Raw genomic sequence first — 24,982 nt, forward strand, 5'->3', positions numbered from 1 at the left:
AATTATTTGTCAAGCAGTAGACAATAGAAGGAACTTCCAGGCAGTGGGACCAGAAGTTCAAAGGCCCAGAGATGTGAAAGAGTTCAGTGCATTCAGGAAAGGTTGGAACATTCAAACCACAAGCCACTGTCAACCTTACAGACCAGCTAGTTCCATGAAGTTACGAAGATTCAGGCAAGGAGGGGACCTCATGCAGATTCACACCCACGTTAGGAGTGTCCACACTGGAACCCATGTCTCCTGGCCACAGGAGATCAAGGCCTGCTACCAGCTCTCTGGAGAAGTCATGGTCACCTGGCAGGGCCCAGCAGTAAGGCTGGGCACCTGGAAATTTGACCTTGAACTCAAGAAGAACTGCTTGCATTCAGAACCTACCTCTACCCCTAGCTAGGTGAGGTTTTCAAGTTACTTATTCTTTTCAAGTCTCAGTTTTCTTATCTGTCAGATGGGAACCATCATAGTCCTCACCTCATATGGTTGTTGTGAGACTAGAAAGAGTTAATCCATGTTAAGTGCTTGACATGATGCCTAGTATATGCTGAATGATTGGGGATCAGCTACTAAGTCTGCAATTTTAATATTGTTACTTTTTATTGCAGTATTATGATATTTTTATTATTTGAAAGCATTTATTATTATTAATTGATTGTTTACTATTTATTATTTTTACTGTTTCTTATTATGTACTAAGAACTTACTGAAGGAACTGGAGCTATTCTGTGTGAATAAGGGTAAACACAGAAGCCACAGTCCTGTTTTCAAAACTTGAAGGGTTGTGCTAGAACAAAAGGAGTAGAAATCATCAGAGGGGCCCCGGGGGCCCAAGCCAGGCACAGCGGTTGAGAGCTTCAGGAAGGCAGACTTTAGTGCAGTGTAAAGAACTTTCCTACCCTTCAAGTGGCCCTGGGCGGAAGTTATTTACTTGTTGGAAATGTTCAATCTGAGACCAGATGACTATTGATAGCTACCACGCCCCACCTTGCATGGGGCAGGAAGTCATCTAGCCCATTTCACTATCTGATGCCTTAAACATCTAATTGAGCTCTGCTTTCTAGGGGAATATGATTTGGTAGGTCATCTGGGAAGACAGCTGTCTATGTTTATAAATTTCAAAGTCATGAGCAATGCTCAAAGAAGTCAGGATCCAAAATGTATAACCCTGTTTTTCAGAGTAATTCATTAGATTTAAGCTAAATGTGAGGAAAGGCTGAGATGCCCATGTCAGCCTGGAGACAGGGGGAATGGGCCAGAGAAACTGAAGGCAGCTCAGCCTTGTTCCCCAAGTGCCGCCTGGAGAATGTGTCTTCATTCTGAGGAGATGGGAAGGGCTCTTACGATCCTGACAGCCATAGAGGGTGCAGAGGTATCGCCTCAAATCATTAAATAACAGAACACATCAAATGCTCACTATTCAAACATTTATGCAGGGTCTTCTACGTGCAAGCACTTGGAATATAAAAGTGAATTCAAAAACCAGAGTCTAGATGAGGCCAGGAGGGGTACAGTCTAGGAAGGTAATAAGACCTGGGCACAGAATAATTTCAGTCCACAATGGAAAGGACTAGTGTTAATAGACAGGCCCGTGGGGTCACATGACTCTCACAGGAGGCAGCAGTGGAGGAAGTGATATTTGAGCTAGGCCTTGAATAACACGTAGGATTTGAACCCAAAATGATGAGAGGGAAGAGCTTCTCAGAGGAGACAGCAATGTAGGCAAAAGCGTGGGGGGCCTAAAAGCGTGGCTTAGGGGTGGATAGAGCCCCACTGTGGCTGGAGTTTAGGGACCGTAAGGGGTAGTGCAGGATATAAGATCAGAGAAGGCATCATACAGCAATTCACCTCCCTGGTGTGTACCCAAGAGAACTGAAAACATGCCTCCACGTAAAAAACATGTACACTAATGCTCATAGCAGTATTACTCAATAACAGCTGAAAAATGGAAACAACCCAAATACAGTGTAGTATATCTACACAATGCAATGTTATTCAGCATTCAGCAAAAAGAAAAAAGGAATGAAATAGTGATACATGCTACAGCATGGATGAAACTTGGAAATGTGCTAAATGAAAGAAGCCAGGCACAAAAAAAACACCTGTCATATGATTCCATTTACATGAAAGACCCAGAATAGGGAAATCTATAGAGATAGAAAGATTGGTGATTGCCTAGGGCTGGGGCGGTTAGGAGTTGATGGCTAAAGGGCATGGGGTTTCTTTTGGGGATGATGAAAATGTTCTAAAATTGGTTATGGTGATGGTTGCACAACTCCATATTCATATACTAAAAACCATTGAATTGTACCCTTTAAATGGGTGAATCGTGTGGTATGTGAACTGTATCTTAGTACAGCTATAACAAGCAAGCAAACCAAATGGTCCTTCCCAGAGTCAGCGTGAGAATCAGTGGGATAGACCACAGAAAACACCTAATCGACCTCCCCCCATGGTACAGAAGGGGACATTAAGGCCCAGAGAAGGGAAGGATTCACCCAGGGTCTCACAGTGAGTCAGTGACAGAGCTGGAACTAGACCGCACGGCTCTGCTGCCTGACTCAGGGTCCCTGCTATGCCCAGCGCTATTCTCCTTACTTTTCCACTCCTAGAAATGCAACCCTCAAGCAGAATTCATAGCCACGGCTGCCTGACAGTCTACCTGGAGAAACTGGGAAAGAGCAGCAGAATCATAAGATTTGTTTCCTAACTCAGGGTTGGAAGAAAGGCCATAGATGAGGTTGATATCCCCTTTGTAATATTCTCACCAGCTGGTCATCCTGCAACCTTTGAACATCCTGGGTGACAGGGAAATTGGTACCTCCAAAATATCCTCTTTCCAACTTTGAACAGCTTTGTGGTAAATAGAATTCCATCTCCCTTTACTCCATGTATAGGGAGGTCTAAGGGGTGTACTTTAGCCAGACTTCTGTGGGAGACCTTAAAATGAACTGCGATTGTGTTTGCATCTCTTTCCCTCACTTGGTCAGATGTTTCTAAGGGCAGGGGCTGGGTCTGAGTTTATATCCCAATGTCCCAAAGTAGAGCCAGCACAGAGAAGGCAGTTCTGAATGTTTGGTGAAAGAATGAGTGAACCAGAAAGAGGAACCATAGGGTTTGATGCTCTCTAACCAAGCCCTTCCCCTGCAGAGTTTCTCTTTCCTTGGTTTCAGTGACATGAGCCAATCTTGATGCTCCATGCATTTTGGGGCCCCTCCACTGCCTTCAACCCTGTCTTCTGCTCATGAATGATAGTATTTTTCAAAGGGTACACTTCAGATTTTCTGGCTCTTCCCACTGTTAGAGAATTCCTCTACTCTCTCAGCTCACTCCAGGATGCTCAGCCAGACTCACCACTTGGGTGAACTTGGGTGGCCACCAGACATCCCCATTGAATGACCCTCATCACCGCAGATGTCCAAACTGATTCATCATACCTTTGCCAAGAGACGTACCCTCCCAAGGTTTTCCTGCCTCTTATTAGTACCAAATACAGCAGAAAAATATTTCCTTACATTAGCAAGTACAGTTGCATTCTCATTTTTTTTAATGCACAGCGCTTCTCCCATTAAAACAAAATCAGGAGGCTAAGACATTCAGGACTTACTGCCTCAGAACAAATCCGGCATAGCTGAAATGTAAAGGGAAAGCAAAGAATCAAATTCTTGGCTTTTGACATTCATAGCAAGAAGAGTCTTAAAAGCCAAGATTCTGGTTTGAAAGAGCCAGGCTTTTTCAGATAGACTAGAGCTCTGTCTTGTAGAAGCATGATTTGGGGCATAAAAAGCAGAGTTTAAGGAATTGGGACTTTAAATTCCAGCCATTCATGGCTTTTCCTCCTGCCTTTAAATATCAGCTAAGCTACTCTCACATCTTCACTCCCTCTCAACTGCACTGCTCCAAGCTGAGCCCTCCCAACTCCAGGCCTGGGATACTGTAACTGCTCCTTACCGAGCACAATGGCTCTACCCCATGCTCCCCCATCCACCTTACACAGTCTACTGCAGTGGTCCTTACACATCCTACCTCAGACCCTTCCAATGTCTCCTCTTTGCCCTCTAGAAACAATTTACATCAATTCAATAAATACTTACTGAACAGGATAAGTATTCTTATCAATCGAGCAGAGATTGGGGTTAGCCAATTAAAACCCCTGGACCAAATCAGGCCCACCAACTGGTTTTGTAAATAAAATTTTATTGGAACACAGCCCCACTCACTCATTTACATATTGTCTATGGCAGCTTTTGTGCTAAGAAGACAGAGTCAAGTAGCTGTAACAGAGGGAGTATGGCCCAAAACACCTCAAATATTCACTACCAGGCCCTTTACAGAAAATGTTTACTGACCCATGTGCTAGATGCTGAGGATTCCACAGTGGATGAAATACACATGGTCCCCTGCTGCTTATAGATGAGGGTGTCCCACCCCAGGCCCTTGCCTACCACTTCTGCCCTGTCTCCCACCGCCCTCTATCCAAGTCCTCTGAGAGTACACCGGTTCCTAGATTTTGGAATTCACAGATCAATGAAAACAATTTTTTTAATCACAGAGGATTAACATAGGATTATCAGATAGGTACATTTTTAAAAACCAACTACCATCTAATATCACCGTCATTTTGTAAGGAAAAACATTTTAACATTAAAAAGCAGCAAGGATATCTCTAAAAATAAAGAAGAATTCCACAAGCTACATTAGTTTTACAAAATTCATTCTGTGGACTTAATTTTCCCCATTGCTATGAATGATGACCCTTCTTCACTAATCATCACAGGTCTGTGGGCAGTCACATGGGACCTTTGATCTAGTCTAGGCAAACTGGTTTACTTTGTATTACCCAAATTTGCTATGGCTCTTCCCATGCAATTTTGCATCGGGAAAGCTCTTCCTCCTATTCTGCTCTTTGTTCAAAGCCCAGCTCATTAGCTGCAGAAGCATAAGCTTCCCTCCAGCAGCACTCTAGAGAGCCAGCTGGGCAAAGTTGCACGCAGGCTGTCGGCAGCGCGGATGAGTGATATGGCTGGGGTAGCTGTGTCGGCCACAGAGCAGGGTGACAGGAGGACCAGGAGGGCCACCTGGAGTGTGGCCCGTCCACTGGCACAAGCAGGTGAAGCCATTTGACACAGGCATGCTGACAGCTCCACAGCGAAGGCTCGCAAATGCCCGAGAGGTGAACACCAGCCTCCCGACAAGTCTCTCACGAGGGCCCCAGGCAGCAGCCAGCTCCCGATCAGCAGGTGGTGGCAGCAGACACTGAGAGAGGTCGCCTTACTGGCAGGCAGCCCCAGGATACTGGGTACTCACGCTCACGTGAAGCTTCTGGAATCCCCTTATACAATCCTGAGGTCTGTGGAAAACAAATTATGGCTCTGTGATGAAGATAATCCCAGCAAGGCCTGGTGCCAAGCATACTTTCCTGCCTGACTTTCCTTCAGGGACAAACATTCTCCAGCCTCCCCTGATGTGTCTGTGTGTGATCACTTTTGCAAACCCTCCACCGTGGGTGAGATATGAACGGTAAGCACCCCATTTCCTTTTACCAACCGGAGTGGGGCTGCATTTCTCTAACTGCTCTCCACAATAGGGTGAGAGGTCTCCTTGTCCTTCTGAGACGGTTTATAGCCAAGTTGTTTTGCTTCTCAGTCATTTAATCCATTTGAGACAAACAGGAAAAAAAAAAGGTTAAATTTCCAAGGGGAAATTAGAGACCCTGAGGCAAAACTGGAAAGAAGTCTTGGGATCACCTGGCTCAAACACCTCCCACTACAAAGAAGGAAACTGAGGCCCAGACAGGGAAGAGAGTTGCTCAATACCTCACAGGGAGACCTGGAACTAGAAATAAAACCTCCTTGGTCAGCCCAAACCTCTTCAACTAGACGCTGAAATGTCTAGATTGTCATTCCCTATAATCTAGAATTAAGGTAGTATTCCTTCTAGAAAACAGGAGAATAGGTACCAGCTCAGATTAGGACATGGTAAGGAAAGGGGAGGCTGGGTGCAGAGGGAGAATGTCCCAGGCAGCACATAATGACATGTCAGACACTCACCCTTCGTAGTAGCATTTCCGCTAAAGGCTGGAGGAACAGGGTCCCCAAATTTTAAGTAAAGACACCACAAAATCTGTTCTCTTAAGACCTTCATATTCAGCCCAGATGGGGAAGCCGAGGTCCGAAGAAGGGGGCAGGAATCAAGTGAAGGTCACACACCGTCAGGTGGAGGGTGGAATTAGGAGCTTGGCCTCAGAGGGTCTGGTGCAGCTCTCTCCTTGGCAGTTGGTCAGACTATCAGCCATCCCTGTCCTGGGGCTACCGGCCAGTCTTGAACTTGGGACTTCATCTCAGCTTTCCCTACACAGAGTCAGCTGTTCTTTCGGGCCAGTTGGTGCCAGGCTGATATCGCATTCCTCTCCTTGGCCCCCGAGCCAGGGACACGCTTTCCTGCAGCCCGATGCCATCCCCCATGGCGTGATTTCTGTGCGGTGGCCCAGGGAACAGCTGGTTGGAGGGTGGCAGGCTGAGGCTCTGAGTCAGGCCTGGCTAGCTCTATGAAGATCACCTGCCCACCGGGAGGGCTTGGGTTTTACTGCCTTCTGGCCATGTGTCACAGCAAGACAAGCTAAACTCTCCCTGTGACTTGAGGACATGGCTTGGGCGGTCTGGGGCAGGTGGGGCAAGGACACTGAAAGCAATCCAGGCAGCACCCCTTTCCTGGGGGTGTTGTCGGGCAACGCAGCAAGGAGGTACCGGTCCTGGCGCCTGCCCTCCTGCAAGCGGAACAGTCTTGACCTCAGAACCCCCATTCCAGACCCGTGTCCAGCATTGCCAGGCCTGTCTAGGAAACCAGCAGACCAGCTCGGCAAAGGGTAGAGAGGAGAGAGGTTCCTTTCCCTAAAGAAAGAGTGCAGAGCATCAGAAAGTAGCACCCTGGCCCATGGCCCAGATCCCCCAGCTTCTGTGGGCCAAAGGACCTCAAAGATCTTCTAGCCCAAGTCCTTCATGGAACAGGAAAGAAAACAGAGGCCCAGAGAGGGGAAGGAGTTTTCCCTGGGTCACACAGCAACTTACAGCCAGGACTGAAATCCAGCCCTGCTGTTCAGTCCAGTTCTCAACCCACAAATGCTTTCAGAGCGTGGAGGTGACAGATCTCACTCTGGCCCCCAAAGGGTCATGAGGGAAACATTGCTAAGAGCCACCAGGTGCCCTGACGGGGTGAGTACTAAGTGTAGTTGCCCTGTACAGAGTTGGGATTGCACAAAGCATATATATGCATTGCCTTTTTAAATATGTTCAGCAATCCTATAAGGTAAGTGTAATTATTATCATCATTTACTTGAAAATTAACCAAGAGGCCTTCATTGGACCCTCTCTAGTCATCCCTTGTCCGTGTTATCCCCTCACTGTCACGTCCAGTCAATGGACCAGTAAAGCCAGCCATCCCTAGAGCACCCCGGGAACAGAAGGGAAGGGAGCTGTAAACAGAATTCCAGGTGCCCAAGGTCTCAAGGACCACAATACGGACTCTCTGCTAAACATCGTTCGGAACTCTGCTCCGACCACTGAAGCAGAGCAGCCTGGGAGCATCCAGCGCTCCCCCCGGGGGGGTCACCCTACAACCAGCACAGCACCTGGTGGGCTCACCTGAACCAGAGTCTCCCTGCGAACAAGTGCTGGGAAGAAGCTTGGCCCACAGTAACCCCAGCGCCTCTATTTTTGTTCCATCACACGCGCCAGGGCTCTCTTTGCCTCTCCTCCCCTGCCCCCGGCCCCGCTCTCTGCCTGACGGCCAGCTGCCTGTCCATTTGAGGAAGCTGCAGTTAGAGCCTCTGCAGTCTTCCTCCGCCAGCCCAGCGGTGCCCTGTTATGGGCGTGCTGTCCCTGTGACTCAGACCCAGCCAACAGACAGACCGGAGGGAGGGAGGTGGCCTGGAGAGGGAGGTCTCTAGAAAAGCAGTGGAGGAAGTTGAAGGCACTGGTGCCATACAGCCTGAGGAAAAAAACTCAGGGAAACACATGCACATCCCTGGAAGGGTGTTAGGAGCAGAGAGGACAGATCCACTCTGAAGGGCTCCAGAGGCAAGAGTGGGAGGGTGGACACACAGGACCTATTGTAGCTCAAAACATGAAAAAGCTTCTTGACTATCCTAAGACTGCCCAGGGTACATTAAATCAAATGGCAGGCGCATCATACTTGGAGTCAGGGAAGCCCAGATTGGAGCCTCAGCTCCCCGCTGTGCCTCAGCGAGCAAGATACTCAGCATTCACTATCTCTAAAATAATTTCAAGAGGTGTCTCTCAGAGACGCTCAGAACGCCTCGTAACACATCCAAAGGCAAACTTCAAATTCCGCAAGAGAAAAGAAGCTCAGCCTCCACACACAGAGGCTGTGATCCCACCCAGGGCAGCCACAAAGAGCCAAGCCCACCAGGGCAGTGGGCACAGAGAAAGGAGTCCTGGTCAGAAGCCACACTAACCTGGGCTCAAGTCCTAGCTCTGCCTCTTACCATCATGACCTCTAGCAAGACACTCAGCCTGAGTCTCTGAGTCTCAGTTTTCTTACCTGTAAAGTGGAGCTGTAAACCCCGCCCTACCTCCCTTATAGGGTTGGGGTAAGGATCAAACGAAGGAGAAGAACAAGCACCTTGGAGGCTATACGTTACTAATACAAAAAGCAATGGTGTGTTGAGAATTTCTGACTACAGTTATTTTTATCCCAGGAAGAACATGGATGACACAATAATTGCATTCAATGACAAATGTCCGTTCAACAAACATTCACTGAGCACCTACTGTGCCAGATTCTGAAGATGCAAACATAAAGAAGACAAAACTCTATGTCCTCCAAGACAAACTAAATGGGACAAGAAACATGTAAATTACTCAGGATAGCAGAATGTGGGACACAGAGGTGTATCCAAGTTATGGCGAGAGCACAGAGGAGAGTGACGCTGCCCCTGGGGGGGGAGGCAGGGGTGAGGGTACCCAAGGAGGGAGTGTTTGGATAGAGGCTTAAGAATGAGGAGGAACATTTACACACCCAATAACAGAACATCTAGGTGTATGAGGCAAAAACTGACAAAGAATTGAAGGGAGAAATAGACAATTCTACAATAAAAGTTGGAGACTTCAATACCCCACTCTCGATGGAATGGATAGAATAACCAGACAGAAGACAAGTAAGGAACTAGAGGACTGGAACAACTGAATAAACCAACTAGATCTAACAGACATAACTCAGAACACTCTGCCCAACAACAGCGGCATATGCATTCTTCTTGAGTGCACATGGGATATTCTCCAGGACAGACCATATGTTAGGCCACAGATCATGTCTCAATAGTCAAAAGATGGAATCAACCCAGTGTCCATCAACAGATGAATGGATAAACAAAATGTGATGTATACATACAATGGAATACTATTCAGCCTTAAAAAAGAAGGAAATTCTGACACATGCAATAGCATGGATGAATCTTGAAGACATTATGCTAGGTGCAATGTCAGTCACAAAAGGACAAACACTGTATGATTCCACCCCTATGAGTTACCTAAAGTAGTCAAATTCATAGAGACAGAAAGTAGAACAGTGGTTGCCAGGGGCTGGGGGAAGGAATGGGGAATTATTAAGTGATGCAGAGTTTCAGTTCTGGAGATGGATGGTGGTGATGGTTGCACAACCATGTGAATGTTCTTAATGCCACTGAACCGTCACTAAAAAAAAAAAAAGTAGTTAAAATGTTAAACTTTATGTTATGTATATTTTACCCAATTTTTAAAGATAAATAACTATAAAAAATAAAATAATGAGAAGGGAGTGTTCTAAGCAGTCCAGGTTGGAGAGAAAAGTCTAAACAGAAGAAACATCTTGTACTAAAGCACAGACGTACGAAAGCAACTGGTGTTCTCTGGAAATAGCGAAAGTGCCCCCAACAGGTGAGACACACAGAGGTAGCCTCAGTGGGCTGGAGAGGTTCCTGAATGTCCTGGAACATTTGCATGCCACTCCGTGGGCTCCAGGGAAGGCAGGGTCACAGCATGGCTGAGAGCAATCAGACTGGGAGGAGCCTGGGAAGGGCAGGCAGGACTACCTCTAGAGAGACACTAAAAGAGAAACTGCCTTCCAGACAGCCCCAGCTCCCCAGACCTGTGGTCACCCTCTGTGGTCACCAGCCCAGTGCTGCGGCCAGAGTGACTCAAGACCTTTGCCTCCCAGGGCCACCAGCTGAAGGCAGGAGGGATTCCCCTGAAAAACGAAACAAGGAGGCACTGGTGGGGGCCCTGTGTGGGAAGCTCCTCTCTGCCATGTCATTCTCCCTGCGCTGTGCAGTCTGTTTGGGTGCCAGCATAGTGATGACGGGGACCTTATCTCCCTGAAGGCTCACTCTGTGGTTTTCACCAGCCCACAGAGAGGCAAGTTCCGTAGCTCGAATGTGCATTTGGGCATGAGGAGTGGGAGGGGGCCTCTGTGAAGCCTGAATCAAGTGAATTTGGGAAATCCCAAGTCTGCAACTTATGAACAGTGACCTCGAGCAGGCCTGTGTCTATATGGGTCTCAGCTTGTCCATCTATAAAATAAGGGAGTTAGACCTATAAGTCCATTGTTATGCCTCTAACATTAAGAAGGACAGGACATTACTGGATATGTTTTAGTAATTCAGCAATCAAGTATGCACACACACACACACGGATGGGGCAAAATGTTCTTTCCTTTTCCCCTTGAGTCTTTCCCATCTACGTTAGTCTAGGTTTGACAACATTGAGTGAATTTCCTCTGTGATTTCCATCTCTCTCTCTCCCTCTCTCTAGTTCCCTTGGTTTCTTCCTCTTAAGTTGTCTTCCTTGTAACAGTAGGGGGAGCATGAGAGGGGGCTTGGCATCCTGTGAATGGAAGGAAAAGAATGGAGGCAAGTCCTTCCTCATCTAACCACAGGGTAAAAAAAAAATCTATAAAATATGCAAATCTTTGAGTAAAATCAGCTCTTAGCTAAAACTGGTGTGTTATTCTACTCAAAACACCACTTGGTCTTTCCAAAGGAAGCAAGCCAAAGTTATTCATATATATATATACCCTCAAGGAAGAATTTGCTGGAAATTGGATTGTCAAAGGTCAATTTACCAAATGATCAAGTCACTTTATTACTGAAAATGTTCTTAACATAACGTTGTACTTTCACCACCATGATAGCAAAAATTGTTCATGCCCTAGTTAGGTGGGCTAGTTCCCAGATATTGCAGGCTCTGCCATTGTCACCTACTGACTCCAGGGGTCTCCATTCCAACCAACTGGAAGGGGAGAAGCATGTGCATTAGCCCGTGTGGGAGGTGAACATCACGGGCACTCACATTCTGTGGCCTGCCTCTAAGCCGCATGTCCACCTATAAAGGGGACTGGGAATGTAGTCCCTAAGCAGGCAGCCTCTCCACAGTGACTTTCCTGGGACCCAAATAAGACTTCTAGAGATGAAAACTATGTCTGAGATTTTAAAATACACCGACTGGATTAACAGTGGATTAGACAGTGCAGAAAAAAAGATTACTGAACTTGAGAAAATAGAACTTTTGAAAATAAGAAGAGCATCAGTGAACTGTGGGACAACTTCACGTGAAGATGGACCAGCTTGCCTTGAGCTTTCACTCTTCCAACCCTCCCCTCTCAGAACCTCAAAGCCGGAGGATTACAACCAAGGGTGGTTTTGTCTGCCCACTGGTGCTTCGACTGAAAGGGTTTTTAAGGGGTATGAGTGTGTGTGTGTGTGTGTGTTTTACACTTTTTAAATGTTTCATTTAAAGTGAAATACACCTATAGATAATTACACATATCATGAGTGTCCAGCTCACTTATTATCAAAAATATTTATAAAAACCTTTTATTTTGGAATAATGTTAGATTTGCAGAAAAGTTTCAGCAACAGTACAATAATGTTAGACTTGCAGAAAAGTTTCTTGTACTCCCTTCACCCAGTTTCTACTCATGTTAATGTCTTACATAACTGCAGTACAATTAACATGGGTACATCACTATTAACAAAACTACATTCAGATTTTGCCAGGCTTTTTCCATTATTGTCCTTATTCTTTTCCAAGATCCAATCCAAGATACTATGTTGCATCTTGTCCTGAAAGGTTTAAAGTTGAAACCCTGAACCAAAGGGTTGCCTTATGAGGAGTTAGCAATCAGGTGTGATCAATAGTGGCCCTGTGGTTACACTATCCACAACCCACACTTTATATTCACAGGGACAGATGGAGACTAGAACTCTCTGTTGGAAATCCCCCAATATACATTACCAGAGTAGCATGAGCTCACTGGGAAAAAAAAATAGACATCTGAAAAGAAAGACTACAGAACAAAATTACAATAAAAATGGCAAATGGAACACCGTGGACTATATGAAACAGAAGAATAGACCAAGAATTTAAAATAAACATAATAAATATTTGGATAATGAGACAAGGACAACAAATTATTTTAAAACCAGGTGGAAATATTCACATTAGATCAGATAAATGCAGATAAATGATAGGACAGATTTAGCTGAAGAATATATTAGTGAACTGAAAGATCAAAATGAGGAATTCTTCCAGATGGCAACAGAAAAAAATTTTTTTTAAAGAAACACAAAAGAAAAAAAATCTAAGAAATAAAGAGATTAGATGTAAAATTTTCAACATCCAAATAATAGGAGTTCTAACGAGCGAGGAAAACAAAAATAGAAAGGTGAAAATATTTGAACAAATAAATGGACATTAATTTTCTAGAATCAAGGAAAGATGAAAGACATCACATTGAAAGTAGACAGAGAATGAAAACCCATACTTAGATTGTAGTAATATTTTTTTTAATTGTCCCAAAGACAAAGGTAAAATTTGAAAAGACTTCCAAGGGTAGAGAATACCTACCTAGACAAAGCAGAGAAATACCTAAAGAAAGAGTAGATTATCTACAGAGAAGCATTAGTCTTTGCAAAAGAAGTGTTGGATACAAGAAGATGAAAGTAATTTTTTTTAATTGAAAGAAAATAATCTGGAAGGTAGAACTTTATATCCAAAAATTGGCATTAACATATGAGGGGTAGTAAAAAATATTCTCAGGCATACAAGGTACCAAAAGAGTTACCACACATTGAAAATAATTTTGGAAAAAGTACTCAAAATTTTAGAGACATAAATCTAGGAAGGTAATAAAAAAAATCTAGCATGATTGAAAAAGAAAGAAAAATCATTTTCATATAATGATGGCATAGGAAGGGGGTGGGGAAGAAACTGAAGGACATGAGAGCAGACTAGAGTATTTGTCTTTTTAGGGGAAAGACATAAATACTGACAAGTTTAACAGATTAATAGGGGAAATTTTTTAAATATATATTAGTCTTAAGTTTAAAGCAATCATCAGATGCACAAAATAGAGTATAACTTTTAAACCAGCAGAAGAAAATTCAATACATCCAGTGAAGCAAGAATAAAAAGAAATAAAAGAAGACATATAAAAGGAAAATATGAAAAAAGATGGCAACTAAGTTTAAATATATAAAATAAATATAAATGGGCTAACTGTCCCAATTAGAAGAGAAAAAGAGTCAGACTGCGCTTTAAAAAAATAAAATCCAACAATATGTTATCTACAAAAGACAATGGTACAAAAAGTTGAAAATAGAAGAAAGAAACCCTCCACAGTAATAAATTTGAAAACCTACATGAAACTGATAAATTGTAAAATATGGAAAATGCAATATTGATACAAAAAGAACTTGAATAGACCAAAGAATGTTACAGAAATGGAAATGGTAGCTAAAGACTTTCTCTCTACTTTTCTCCCAAATACACCAGGCATATTGTATATGTACTATCTTATTTGTCTATTGTCTGAGTCTCCATCTTTGAATGTAAGCCTCATGAGGGCATGGACTTGTTTGTTCATTGCTATATCCCCAGTGCTTTAGAATAATGTTGAGAATGTAGACACCCAGTAAATAGACACTGAATGGAAGGATGGATGGATGAGTAAATGGTTGGATGAAGTGAGTTGAAAATTCAATTCTTAAACTCTTCATCTATACTGAGAATAGAAAAGCTCTGAGATTCAAGGAGGTAGAGGATAGGTACTGGGGATTGATTAGGTGAGCACAGCCTAATCAGCCATAGACAATATATAAATGAATTGCATGGCTGTGTTCCAATAAAACTTTATTTACAAAAACAAAAAGCTGCTGCATTTGGCTCACAGGCCATAGTTTGTCTACCCCAATGTAAAGTACCATATTTGCCATTACTAACTTGAGAAGAAATGGAAAACCCAATTGTTTTTATAACAAAATAAGAACTTGAATTAATCGTTTTTCAATTTTCCCACAAAGAAATTATAGGTTACAGATGGCTCTCCAGGTGGATCCTCTAAACTTTCATAGAACAGATAATTCCAATTATATATAAATTCTTCCAGACAGTAAATAAAGATGAAACTCCTCAACTTAGTTTATGAAGCCAATATAGTCTAGATAACAAACCAGACAGGGGGGAAATATGTACAGGCCCCCCGCTTCAAACATGTACCCAAATACAAGAATTTTTTAAATAGATACATAGACAGATAGCAGACAGACAGGATAGCAAACTTAATTGAGCAATGTATAAAAAGAAATACATCATGATCAAATAGAGGACGGTCCTCTATCTTATCTTTTCCTTAAAAATATAGAATACTTTAACATTAGGAAATCTACTGATGTAATTTACTAAATTGGGAAATTAGAAGGAGAAAATTATATAATCATGTCAATAGGTTCAGAAAAAGAAACATAATGAAGTCAGTCATGAATGGACTTTGGGAAAAAACACCTTGGGCAAAATAGTACTAGGAGGTAGGTTCCTTAACCTGGTAAAAAGGTAACTACCAAAAACCTACCACAAGCATCATACCTAAATGCAAACCTTAAAATCTCTTTTAAATCAGAAAAACAACAAGAAAATAATTATTCCCCACTTGAACTCCTAGCCAACATTATACTAAAAATAGAAATAAGAGATTTAGGGATATAAAGTAAGAAACAAAACTGTCATTATTCCAGGTGAGTTTATTATCTTCAAAGAAAATCCAATATACAAAGCATTAGGACTATTAAGAGTAATATCATATATCATTATAGAAATGTCATACAACAAAATACTATCTTAACAGATAAAATGAATGAACTAAATCTACACTATTAATATCAATAAATCTCGCTGTTAGGTGAAAATTAAAAGCCAGTTGAAAACGGATACAAGCAGTATGGTGATGTTACTGAATTAGACGTGAGACCCCCCCGCTCTTGGTGCCCTAGCTGAACCTAAGCTCTCCCTTCCCCCAACCCCCTATCAGACAGGGAGTTCTTTCCCACTCAGTTTCGAGCTCCCAATAATGAAATTGAGTTTGGTGCAAGCAAAACAGGCTTTTACTCAAAGGCCAGAGAATGGAGAAGGGAAGCTCAAGCTCTAAAAGCACCTTCTCCCCAAAGAGAGGGGAGTAAGGGAATTTTAGGGTTACGAGGCAGAGGGTCATCAGGGCTCTAGAAAAGGGGTGGAGATTTCCAGGGGCAGCCAGGTCATGCGCAGTCTTCCACGCTCCTTTGCACGTGGAACAAATTGTGCCTAGCAGAGCACAAATCCCCGCTTTGGGCGGAGATGTTAGCAAGGTAATGAAGCAAAGGTAATGCTGGGACAGCCCCCTGGTTTCATCTGCGCAGGCGTGTCCCCGTGGTGGTCAGAGCTGGTTTGGGATGGTTGACCACTGTGTATCTCTCAAAGTACAGCCCGCGAAGCATCTCTGCCAAACACCAGGTACTTCTGAAACAAACACAGAGATAAATCAGGGTAAGTACCTTTCAGCTCTCAGGGGTTGGTATGGAAACACAGAGATAAATCAAGGCAAGGAAAGCAGTGACCTTTAGCCTACTTTGCCCGCCATCTTGGACCTAGCTGGTTCAGTCTGGTTTTGTCTCTGGCCTTCGTGGCTTCCTGTTGATAAAAAACAACTAACCTGTATGATTGAAAAAAAAAAAACAGTTTCCGCGCCTGGAGCCTTGGCTGCATAGCGTGGGTAACAATACTGCTTATGAAATGTTTTAAGTACACAAGACAATACTATATATTGGTGTTTACCCACGTGAAAACAAAGTAATATTGAGCACCGAGAAGCTGCGTACTAACTTGAGAGTTACCTCTGGAGAGAGAGGGAGGGCAATGGGGTTTCAACTTTATATGTAGTTTTACTTTCTTTCTAAAAGGATCTAAGGCTAATGTTAACATTTCTTCCATCTAGTGATGGGTACATTGGTGCTTATGACATTTTTATCTATAACTTTCTGTAAGCTTAACGTCTTTCCTAATTGAAATTATTTTTAATGGAAAAGAAAAGGAGCCATGATCAAACCTGTCTTATCTTAGAGTCGGCTCTGGCTGCACCTGTGAGTGTAGAGGGGACACCCCGCCCACCCCCGTGTCCCCAGGACAGAGGCTTACCTTTCACCATCTGGGAGTTCAGAGTGACATGGTCCTCTGTACCCTGAGGCTTACTGCTCTGCCGCCGGCTTTGCAGGCTCCTTGGGAGGACAGGCTTGTGTGGGTCAGGGTCACCGTTAGTAAGGGCGGCAGTCCGTTCCGTATTGATCTCCTGTTACCCCATCCCACAGATTTGAACTCCTGTTTCCCACCTAGTGTCGTCTGAGGCTCAGTTTGAAATTCTCTTCCATGAAATGGAAATCATGAGAATCTTAAGACAGTAGATTTGTTTATCCTTGGGATGAATTACAAGCACATGGGGGCAATCATCCTCTTAATCCTTTCATCTGAAGGTCAAGAAGGGTCATAATTTGAGGAGAAATCACTGTTTCCACTGGCTCCTACAGTGGTTCAAGACTTCAACTTTTAACATTGGGTGGTATCCACCAATTCTCAAAATACAGTGAGTTTAAGGCTGGGGCAGTGAAAATACGAGAAAAATGTGGAACACCTTTTTGTGCCAAGTAAGGATAGGCTCATGGACTTATGGGAACATGTCAAGAGGACCCAGGAGCCAGAATGAAGGGGTTCCCACTGAACAAGCACAGTCTGGTCATCGAAACCCGTGGAATAAAACAAAAACTCATTGAATAAAATAAGAATCCATGAGACTATAGTGATATAAATTAGTAAAAGAGTACACAAATAGATGGAGAAGAGAGGAAAGTCTTCTTTGTAGTAGAACAACCACTACTAAATACAGATGGAATGAAAAAAATGCTTGTGGGTAAGCTTTAAAAGCATGAAAGGCAAAGAGTAAGAAGGATCTAGTGAGCATGCTGATTGAAAAACAAAACGTACACCCTGCTATCAGAAGAAAGAAGATGACTACTTCCCCATCTCCGCCTCACCGAGAAAGTCTATTTTCTTATTGACTGCCCTGAGTCATCATAGTGTTTTCAGCTGTTCCCCCTCCCAATGACTAGCACCACTGCACCCCAATTGAAACAAAAAATTGGTGGATGGACCGCCACTTTGGGGAGAGAAGGCAACATGGAACTGTGGAATTCATATTACCTAGACTGAGAAATGGAAACTGGCTTTGTGCCTGTCTTGCTGTGTGACCTTGAAAATCCCACATTCTTTATGCTCCAGTTATCTCATCTGTACAACAGGGATTCAAATGATTTCTCTACTTCACTGGGTGGTGATTAGGACCTAATTATTCACCACGTGAGAAGGTGCTTGTAAACCACCATGCCAGCAGACACTTAGGGTATCACAGAATAAAGGGAACTTCTTAAGAAAGGGCAGGGGACGGGCAGCGTCGTCCATCTGCTGGAGACAGGCTAAGGTCCAAATTATTATTTTTTCAACTTGAATAATGCACTGAACCCTTTTTAGAAAAGTCTCAGACTGCAAGCACCGACTTCAGTGACTCTTACTATTTCTTATACACAAAGGAACGTAAAACTAGGTTTTGATGTCTTATGTTTCCTATGTAATTTATAGTGAGAGCATCATTTAGGAGCAGTGAGCTAGGACGTTCTGGATTGAAGGCCTGAGGAAAAGAGTGAAAGGGGAAGAGCAGGCTGTAGAAGGAGTGTGTCTGACCTCATCCTTGTTTTTCTTTCTCCCACGGAGAATATAACTAGCTGTATTAAGATCAACGCAACTGCTATGGGCTGAATTGTGCCTCCCCCAAAATTCATGTTTTGAAGTCCTAACCCCTAGTACCTCAGACCATGACCATATTTGGAAACAGGGCCTTGAAACAGGTGATTAAGGTAAACTGTGGCCATTGGGATGGGTCCTAATCTAATCTGACTGGGGTCTTTAAAGAGAAGATTAGGAAACAGAGATGGACAGAGGGAATACAATGAGAAGACAGAGGAGAAGGAAACGTGAGGAAACAGGGAGAAGGCAGCCCTTTGTAAGCCAGAGAGAAGCTTCAGTGGAAACCAAACCTACTGACTCCTTGATCCTGGACTTCCAACCTCCAGGTCTATGAGAAAAAATACATTTCTGTTGTTTAAGCCACCCAGTCTGTGGTACTTTTTTATTAGCCTGGGCTGACTAATGAAATTACATAAAGTTCATGATTTTTTTTTTAGAAGCTGTTTTGTGCTTTGCTTCTTCAGAAAGAATACTATGTCAGGACAGAAGATATTGTTGTAAATATTTATGATTTGCATATGTGAATATTAATGGGTTAACTTTCTATGGACACAGGGTGGGGTCAGGGGAGTGGCAGCAGGAGTTGGGGTGTTTCACTTGTTTCTGTCCTGTGACGACTGCCTGATGGGTACAAGGCTTGGGTGCCAACACAGGCCAAACAGTGATGATCACATTTAAAACGTTTCTTTCTAGTGTGGGCCATGCCACGCTGCAGTATATTCATAAAATTGAATACAGCCATTAAAATGAACAAACCACAGCCACGTGACACAACATGGCTAATCTCCTAAACGTAACGGTAAAAAATACAAGTCACAGAAGAAGACAAACAGTATGATTTCATTCATATAAAGTTCACAAACAGGTGGCTCAACTCTACCATACTGGGACGGATACCTAGGTCATAAAACCAGAAAAGCAAGCAAGAAAGTGAGTCTCCCAAAAGTGGGGATAGTGATGACCTGGAATTGGGGGGGAAGACATAGCTGTCAGGGAGGGGACACAGAAGATAACAAGGTGCTTACAGGGTTCATTTGTTGCCCACAGGGGTTTGCTTTATAATTATTCATTGAATTATGCAAATTTTTACAATTTTTTTCTTGTATAAATCACATTAAAAAAACGAGGAGAGGGCTTCCCTGGTGGCGCAGTGGTTGGGAGTCTGCCGGCCAATGCAGGGGACACGGGTTCGAGCCCTGGTCCGGGAAGATCCCACATGCCGCGGATCTGCCTGTGCGTCTGGAGCCTGTGCTCCACAACAAGAGAGGCCGCGATAGTGAGAGGCCCGCGCACCGCGATGAAGGGTGGCCCCTGCTCGCCACAACTGGAGAAGGCCCTTGCACAGGAATGAAGACCCAACACAGCCAAAAATTAATTAATTAATTAATTAATTAAACCCTTAAAAAAAAAAACGAGGAGAGCTGAAGCGAATATGGCTAATTAACTTCTCAATCCTGGTGGATCTGTGTTATGTCATTAATTATACTTCTCTGTAAGTTGTGAGGTTTGTTGGCATTTTTTTGTTTTTTTTTTTGTTTTTATATTATTATACCAAGTGAATGAAGCTAAACAAAAAAGAGTACATACATCGTACATGTTTTTATGGAATTTTATATTCCATTTGTATAAAATTCAAGAAAATGCAAAGGAATCTAGAGTGGCAGAAAGCAGATCGGTTGATTCCTGGCAGGATGGGGGTTGGCCAGGAAGGGGCAGGAGGGAGGGAGTGTGAGGAAACTTTTGGGGGTGATGGATGTATTCATTATGTTGATGGTAGTGATGGATTCATGGGTGTATACTTATGTCAAAATATATAAAATTACACACTTGAAATGTGCACAGTTTATGATATGTCAATTATATATCAATAAAGCAGGTTTTTAAGAAAAACTTCCTTGTGCCTTTTCATATGGTTCACATAGTCTTCAGTATACATATATTGCTTTAAAATGAGGGAGATATTTTTTAAATAATCAGAGAACCCTGAGCAAAGAACTTTGATGCTGTCTCCCAGGTAGCTGTATATGTGTTTGGGTCAGACATAGGATTCAATTATGTCAATATATTTTTGTTCTGCCTTTGATAGAAAAGGGGCCTCCACTCTTCTCTCTCCCCATTTCCCTTCTCCCTTCCCCCCTCCCCCTCACTCTTTCTCTCCTTTCCTCTTTGGCTCCCACTCTTGCTCTCTCTCAGAAAATCCTTTTCTTCAGCCGAGCACACGGCTTTAGAAGACGTGACAACACTCATAATAATGATAAACGATCATTTCTGTTGCTGAATAGTGTTTTATAGTTTATAACATGCTGTCTTATATCTGTCTTTTGATTCTCACAGCAATCCTTGGGTGTAGCAATAGGAAAATAAAAGGCAACTGTAACCGCTTCTGCCTTCTAAGGAGGGTGGTAAATTTCGTATCAGTGGGCAAATAAATCTCTTTGTTGCCGTCCACTTTCAGAGACTGTCAGTGAAGACAGCAGATGAAAGATTCAGCCATTTCTTTTACTCCAGCTCCCTCCCTTCAGCCTTGGTGATGGCCTCTTAGGTTTAATAGAATAATGAGTCACTGGGATGCAAAGATAGGTCCAGACCTGAGTTGGGGGTTGTGGCAGACATTCTGGTTGCCTACCCAAAATTTATTCTTCTCTTCTTACTTACACAGGGCCCTGATTTTGTTGGAGGTAGCAATGTGCCAACTGAAAAATTAGATTTCTCAGGCTCCCCTCCAGAGAAGAGTGCCCATGAGAGTAACTTCTGGCCAGTTGAATGAAAGAATAACTATAGTATGAGACTTCTGGGAATGCTCCCTGAAAAGGGGGCACTGACTCTGTTGGCAGGCCCCTTATTGGCCTTCCCTCTTCCTCTACCTGAAACATGGATGTAATGACTTGTGCTGCAGCAGTCATTTTGCAGTCCTGAGGTGATCTTGCTTGAGGACAGTAGGCTTGTGCTAAGGATGGCAAAATGGAAAGATGAGAGGAGGTTAGGACATTGATGAGATTGTGGCACTACCTTACCAGCCCTAGAATGCCTACCTCCAGACTTCTTTTACATGAGAGAAAAATCATAAACCTTATTTAAGGCATTGTTTTACAGGTCTCTGTTGCAACAAAACACAGTCCTGAGTGAAAGGGAATTGATGAGCTGCGTTATTCAGTGTTTTGAAGTGGGGGAATTTCTGGGATGAATCCTACAGAAGGGTGCTCTAAAAAGAAGGGGAAACGAGCAACATGGTTTTCTCGACACAAACCTCTTTCCTCAAGTCTCATATAAAGCCTGCTGTACATATGTAGATGCCGTGTGTGCATGTGAGGGGAGGTTAAGGAGAGGGGGTTGTGGTTCCTCTTCAGTGTGGCATGCAAAGGGACAGCAGCTGTGAGCAGGCAAGTTGATCCACCAGGCTCATTCCAAATAAACAGGATCTTGGAGCTAGAGGATGAGGAAACATTCACACTTCCCTTTTATGCCAGAGAGACTGCTAAAGAAGCTTACCTCACGGCACGTGGGGTGAGTTTTGAACCAATACCATCTGAATTTTTAAAACCTAGATTTGAATCCCAGCCCTACACTTACTACTACCTGTGTGATTTGGGGAAAAACCTTTAACCTCTCTGGGCCTCAATTTTTTCATCTGTAACAGGAGGAATTGGTCAAATTAAGTTCTAAGGTCCAATCCAAACCTTCTAGGAGTCCATTTAAAATATATCATTGGGGCTTCCCTGGTGGCGTAGTGGTTAAGAATCCGCCTGCCAATGCAGGGGACACGGGTTTGAGCCCTGGTCCGGGAAGATCCCACATGCCACGGAGCAACTAAGCCCGTGCGCCACAACTACTGAGCCTGTGCTCTAGAGCCTGCAAGCCACAACTATTGAGCCTGTGAGCCACAACTACTGAAGCCCGCACGCCTAGAGCCCGTGCTCCGCAACAAGAGAAGCCACCGCAATGAGAAGTCCGGGCACCTCAACGAAGAGTAGCCCCCGCTCACCGCAACTAGAGAAAGCCCGCACAGAGCAACGAAAACCCACCGCAGCCAAAAATAAATAAGTAAAATAAATTTATACCAAAAAAAAGAAATAAAATATATCATTAAGGTAAAATTAAATCTATTAAGCACTAAATAAAAATTAATTCAGCTTTATACAAATATGTACTTCCTAACAATGAGAATCCACCGTCTCTCAAACCACAGTTCACAGGAGAACAGGATCTCCAGTTAGATGAGCTATGAATGCCTAATACAGTTCCTATACTGTAATCCTTCCCTTACTTCTGGCTCCTCACACCTAGGTGCATAGGTACATTTACATTAGAAAATCTGCTTTAAACCTTGAAATTCATTTCCTTTAAATAAAAATGAAATAGACACAACGGGATATTTAAATACGTTCTGGCACCATCCCAATAGCACAAGAATGCGCGACATGAAGCTGGTAACAGCAGGACCGTGGGAGGACTTTATTAGGCAAATCGGGTAGTTTATTAAACACCCCAGGGCCTTCCCATCATAAATGCAGCTAAGCGGCCCTGGAGTAATGGGGATGGAGCCCCTCCTGAGCTCTAAGCTCTTTATTCTGACGTTTAATGAGCATGAATAACCAGGGATGGATGGTATTGTTTATGAGTCCTCGTGAACCCAGGAAAAGAGTGCCTTCAAAGGTTCCTTTGGGATTTTTGAGGCCTTGTCTATAAAACGTGTCTGAATTAACTGGGTTCTACCTCATCCTCAGGACCTTATCTTCAGCTGGACTGGACCCCCCAGGAACTGGGTAAGCGGAGAGTCTAGAGCCTGAATCCTTCACCTGTGAGTATGTCATTGAGTTATTTGCTGAATTATCCTCCAAATGATCATTTGTGTCCTGTTCTCTGGCAGCCTACATTATTGTAGTTGAATAGGGGACAGCTTCCTGTTCCCTGCAACTGGAAAGCAGTTTAAATGCATCACACCTGTAAACAGAGCTAATTGACGTCCATAGAGTAACCCAAAGAAGGCAGGGATTCCCCAAGAGCAGTGCTCCCCATCCCAGGAGGTATCCAAGCAGAGTCAGAGACCAAATAGAAATTTCATAATCAAATGGGTGGGGAGATAAGAGGGCTTAAAGGACTTCAGTTTTCTCTTCAGTCCTAAGAGATGGGGATTCTGTGACATATAGGAGCAAATGCTACTCAGTGTGAGTAATACTACTTGTTGTTTAAGGCTAATTACGCACCAAGCACTGTGCTGAATACTTTACTTCAGTTCTTTCATTTAATCCTGACATATAAGAAAAGGCAGCCCTGTACCCCTTTCACATGGTACTATATCTGAATATCTGCAGACGAGGGAACTGAGGCTTGGGGCATTGGAGAAACAAGATGCCACAGCCTGTATGTGCCAGGCTGGGTCTGAGGGCCCCAGAGCCTGTGCTTTGTACCTCTGCGGGGTACTTCACCCACACAGGGGCATAGGATGCAGCAACTAGCTCATACAGGGAGCTGACTGGGCCCCACCCAGAACCGTGTATCCTCCTCTAGCCACCGTTTTTCAAGGGTCTGTGCACAAAGACAGAGGAGAGTCTGGGGTGAAGGAGCTGGGAAAACAGGAGTTTGAGGCTGAAAGGTCAAAAGGCTGCTGTACTGAGACCGTGAGAAAGGTCATCAGAGGGTAGAGCACTGAAGCTTTGGTTTCCTAAGAGGGGCGTTCCGGGGAAGGGAAGTTCTAGCCGAAAGTATTTCTGTTCCTTTGAGTCGCAGCCTTAGTTCCTCTGAGACACCTTGGCTGGGTGCGATGCTTGAGGCCAGAGCCAGCCCCTATTCCCCTCCACACCATCCCAAACCCCTCCTGGCAGGGAACCATCACCTCTGAAAACTGAGCTGTGCCCCTGGAGCCCCTCCCCACCCCCCCACCCCTCCGCCAGCCTGTTCGAGAACCTGCCTGAGTCACCTGGGGCTCTCTGGCTACTTACAGACCCTGAGATTAGACTCAGTAGAAGGTGGGAGAAAAATTCAAGAGACTTGGCATCCCCCCCACCGCCCCACCCTCTCTCTCTCTCTCTCTCTCAAGGTAGCCCCCAGCGGTGTTTGTTCTCAGAGAGGCCCTGGGAAGAAGGATGGTCACTTTCCTTTTTCCCACAGATAATTGAAGAGAAGTAAGAAAGTACCTGTGTTTGAAGGCAAAATGACGACAATTAATCTCTAAGCATAGGGCCTCACTGTTAAATTCGTTGGAGAAACAACTTCAGGAGTTTAACGACAATCGAGAGAATGAAATTTAATTAAGAGAAATAGTAATTAAATCGGGAAAGAAGTTTTTGCAAAGGGGATGGTGCAGGAAATTAAAACCAGTAATGCTGAAAAATGTGGTGGGCAGAGATGGGGGGTGCACTTGGTGGAGAAGAGGAAAGAGCAGACAGAGCAAGGTGGGTTGGGAGGTGCAGAGTGTTTGGCACTAAGGCAAGGTCTTTGGAAATTGGTCTCCTTGAGAGACCAGGTGTCTGGCTCTTCCAATTTGGGCCTAAATAGGCCACCTCCTAATGGGGACAAGCTCTCCCTCAGGAAAATAGAAGTATCTAGTTGGATAAAGTATTAAAAAAGCCGTGGACTTGAAGTAGGGTGACCAGGTGTCCTGATTTTGCCCAGGACCGTCGCAGTTTTAGTACTCAGAGTGCCATGCTCCAGGAAACCCTCAGTCGAGGGCAAACTGGGACTGCTGGTCACACTAACATAGCGGCAGATAGCCCTGGTTCCCAGCTCTGCTGTGCAGTCAGGAGCTCCATGATGCTGGGTGAGTCACTCCATCTCTGTGGGCCTCAGCTTTCTCACCTATAAAATGAGCTGTCCTGGGCACCTCAAAAGATTAAAGAAGT

General features: G+C 44.0%; 1 protein-coding gene and 1 long non-coding RNA gene across 3 annotated transcripts in view; one reads left to right on the forward strand and one right to left on the reverse strand.

The window, feature by feature from the left end:
* Positions 1 to 24,982, forward strand: part of LOC309663964 (uncharacterized protein) — an 88,158-nt gene that overhangs the window by 10,130 nt on the left and 53,046 nt on the right. For both annotated transcript variants that reach the window (XM_082468802.1, XM_082468803.1), the window contains exon 2: positions 22,868 to 22,906. In XM_082468802.1, the coding sequence (XP_082324928.1) occupies positions 22,868 to 22,906 (39 nt within the window). The remainder of the gene's footprint in view (positions 1 to 22,867; positions 22,907 to 24,982) is intronic.
* LOC309663982 lies at positions 11,435 to 23,918 on the reverse strand. The gene is made up of 3 exons (XR_014265539.1): positions 16,488 to 23,918; positions 15,911 to 15,983; positions 11,435 to 15,812 (listed from the first exon to the last, which is right to left on the reverse strand). It is a non-coding gene; the product is annotated as an uncharacterized lncRNA (long non-coding RNA).

The sequence above is a fragment of the Balaenoptera physalus genome (assembly GCF_965194825.1).
Source record: "Balaenoptera physalus genome assembly, chromosome: 7".
NCBI lineage: Eukaryota > Metazoa > Chordata > Mammalia > Artiodactyla > Balaenopteridae > Balaenoptera > Balaenoptera physalus.